The 3,159-nt window shown below is 52.5% G+C and overlaps 1 protein-coding gene across 2 annotated transcripts in view; it reads right to left on the minus strand.

Annotated features, from left to right (window-relative positions):
- The window catches only part of NDUFV1 (NADH:ubiquinone oxidoreductase core subunit V1), a 6,126-nt gene extending 5,474 nt beyond the window's left edge, over positions 1–652 (minus strand). The window contains exon 1 of one of the 2 annotated variants that reach the window (XM_023743830.1): positions 435–598. In XM_023743830.1, the coding sequence (XP_023599598.1) occupies positions 435–506 (72 nt within the window). In that variant the 5' untranslated portion in view covers positions 507–598. Of the gene's footprint in view, positions 1–434 lie in introns of both variants that reach the window. The other variant, XM_006102487.2, reaches the window with a different exon arrangement.
- Positions 653–3,159: the final 2,507 nt, after the last annotated feature.

Raw genomic sequence — 3,159 nt, forward strand, 5'->3', positions numbered from 1 at the left:
GAGGCCCGGAAATCAGGATTTTAAAAAGATTCCCAGGTGATTCTGATATGCAGCCAAGGTTGAGAACCACTGTTCTAAAAGACACGACGGGAGGCAGAGCGCTGAGCGGGGACTCGGGCGGTGCACAACCCTCTCCAGTTTTCTGCATCCGCTCATTCAGCCCACAAGGCTGTGGCGAGGAAGGAATGAGGCTCGGACACTTCACCACCTTCCAAATTTCCCTAAGGGAAGCCGAGGAGGGAGGGAGTCAGCCTCCCGCTGGGACCGTTCCCCTTCTACCTACGCCCACGGCGGAGGGGCTACCTTCCTGCGGGACCGGGTAGACGAGGCGGGTTCTCTAGGAGGCACTACAGACCCACGGGGCAGCGCGCGCGGAGACCCGGCAGCGAGACCCGCCCGCGAACACCCCTGGTCCGAGCCAGGCCGGGCCTCACCGCGTCGCCGCTGAATCGCACCGACACCCGCGCGGGGAGCGACCCGCCGAGCAGTCGCCGTGCCGCCAGCATCGCGGGGGCCAGCACAGTCACCTCCCGCTGTCACCTTCACGGCTCTGAGGCCGAGGAACCGGCGCGACCCAAACGCTAGGCGGCGCACAGGAAGCGCGTCACGCGCCCCGGCACCGGCGGCGCGCCCAGGCATCCCTGCGCCTCTCCCACTCCGCCCTTCGCCCCGCCTCTAGGAGGGGCCGGAAGTGGCCTGAATAACGCTGGGGCTGCTGGGAGATGTAGTCCGACCGGCCTTCCTACTAACACCAGGCTGGTAAGCGCTTGCTCCCTGGGACAACCACTGGCCCACTTTCTGAGCGTTTGCTTCTGGACCCAGCCTTTCAAACCTCAAGTAAACAAGCCTTGCGCGTCGCCTCCTGCCAGTTTCTGGTGTTTTCCACGTTCTGTAGGTTCAGCATTTAGTGTGCAGCTCCTGTATGCACAAGTGCATGGGGGGAGGAAAAAACGGCCTGACCCTCATGACTATGTCAGTTTCATTTTATATGTAAAAAGAATTGAGGCCCATGGAGGCTTCATGCCTTGTCCATGGGCATCCACTTAGAGCAGTGGTTCTCAACCTTCCTAATGCCGCGACCCTTTAATACAGTTCCTCATGTTGGTGGGGACCCCCAACCATAAAATTATTTTTGTTGCTACTTCCTAACTGTAATTTTGCTACTGTTATGAATCGTAATGTAAATATCTGATATGCAGGATGCATTTTCATTGTTCGCGACCCACAGGTTGAGAACCGCTGACTTAGAGTGTTAGAACTGGAGTCAAATCCAGGCCTCCCTTCCCAGAGTGCCTCTCGCACCACAAACCGACAGAACAGTTGACACACACGTGACAGTCGTGGGATGTCTGTGGTATTTCCAAAAGAGGCGCCAAAAACAATGGCAGCTTGTCTAATGTCTTACAGATGGGTAAGGCAGTAACAGGCCCAGAGCCCAGCAGTCCTGGCTCCCAGCCACGGCCCCTCTCCTGGCTGGGGAAAGAGATTGCCCAGACAGATCTGGGGATTACACAGCTAATCCGGAGTTCAGACTTGAGCCCACGAATGCCTCCCTCTGGGGTGGGAGAAGAGGGGTCAGGGTGGAGCCAGAGGATGGATTCCTTCCTTATTCCTCTCTAATTGGGTCAAGGGAACACAAGGCCGTGGGGAGAAGGCACCTGGGACAGGAGGTGGCTGGACATGGGATGATGGAAAATGGAGCATGAGGGGCAGGGTCTCCCATTCATCCAGCACCAGGCTGTGTGCCAAGCACTTGCCATGTGTTATCTCTTTAATCCTCCTACAACCTCGGGTATTGGAATGACAAGCCCCTGTTTTCAGAAGAGGATAGAATATCAGCAACACTGAGTGGCCTGCCCAGCACAGCATCTGCCAGAACTTGGCTTGAGGTTTCCTGACCCTACATCCCCCACTCCAAACCCCCGCCCCCACCTGCTTGCCAGGCTCCACTTCATGTCACCTCCCAGGAAGCCCTTCTCCGAAGTGTCCCAGGTCCTGGCTCTCACCTCTCCCTCTGCACCTGTCCCATCCTATGTCAGCATCTGCCTCTGCCACCAGCCTCCAGGCCACAAGGGGGGGGGGGGGCTGTGTGTCAAGATCTCCCCAGATTCCCTGCATCCTGCCAACGCTGCCTTCTGAACACTCCTGTACCTGTGCCTTCAGGCCCTGCCCCATGGCCCCCATGGCCCCCATGGCCCTCAGCTTTCCTTGGATTTTGCATAGCCTCCTGGAAGTCACCCAGTCTCCCATCTTGACCCTGGAACTGCACCTCAGTTTCCTCTAATAGGAAATGAAGGTAACATACGTCTGCTAAGGATGGGAACCATGAATGAGCAGTGCCGGACACACAGCAAATACCTAAAGAATGTTGGGCTATATACACTGGCCTGTAGATTAATTTAGAGAAGATCCAATCTGTACAATATTAAGGAATGGGATGTCATTCATTTTTTCAGATCATTTAGGTGCTTCACTAAACATTTAGGATGTTTTCTTTTAAAAAAAATCTGCACATTTTTTAATACAGGAATTTTATGTGATGTTTTGCATTTCTGTGTTTTTGTGATATCTGTTCTGATAACATTTTATAATTGGCTATTGATTGTGAATAGACAGCTGTTGATTTGCCTCTATTGAGTCTGTATCTGGATCCCCTAACGGACTCCCCTGTTATAAAAGTGTGTCCATTCAAGCTTTTCTATTTTCCATGCTGATGATCACATTGTTAAGAAGTAATGAGAGTTGAGTCTCTTCCTGTCCAATATCAGGTTTCTTTTTCTTACCTTCTTGCACCAGCTAAGAACTTCAGGCTACGGTTGAATAGTGGTGTCAGCAGTGAGCTTCCTTGTATGAGGTGGGCCACTTCCCACCTTTTCCCTCTGCAGCACAGGAGTTTGCTGAGCGTAAAAATGATCATTTCCTGAGCGTGACTGGAACTCGTGTAAGGCCATCTCGAGCTTCGGCCTCTGCTTAGGGGTGATCTGATCACAGTTTCCATTTCTTTTGTGGTTATTTAGTTCCTTGAGCCAATTTTGAACACCTATACATTTTATTTCTATTTTAGTGGTTTTCCTTACATTTCTAACAGTCATAACTAAATTTCTCCCCCTACCCCCCTTCCAGGAAAAAAATAAAAGCTAATTAATATGTCTGGCCTTC

This window comes from Myotis lucifugus, unplaced genomic scaffold (genome assembly GCF_000147115.1).
Source record: "Myotis lucifugus unplaced genomic scaffold, Myoluc2.0 scaffold_415, whole genome shotgun sequence".
Classification (NCBI taxonomy): Eukaryota; Metazoa; Chordata; class Mammalia; order Chiroptera; family Vespertilionidae; genus Myotis; species Myotis lucifugus.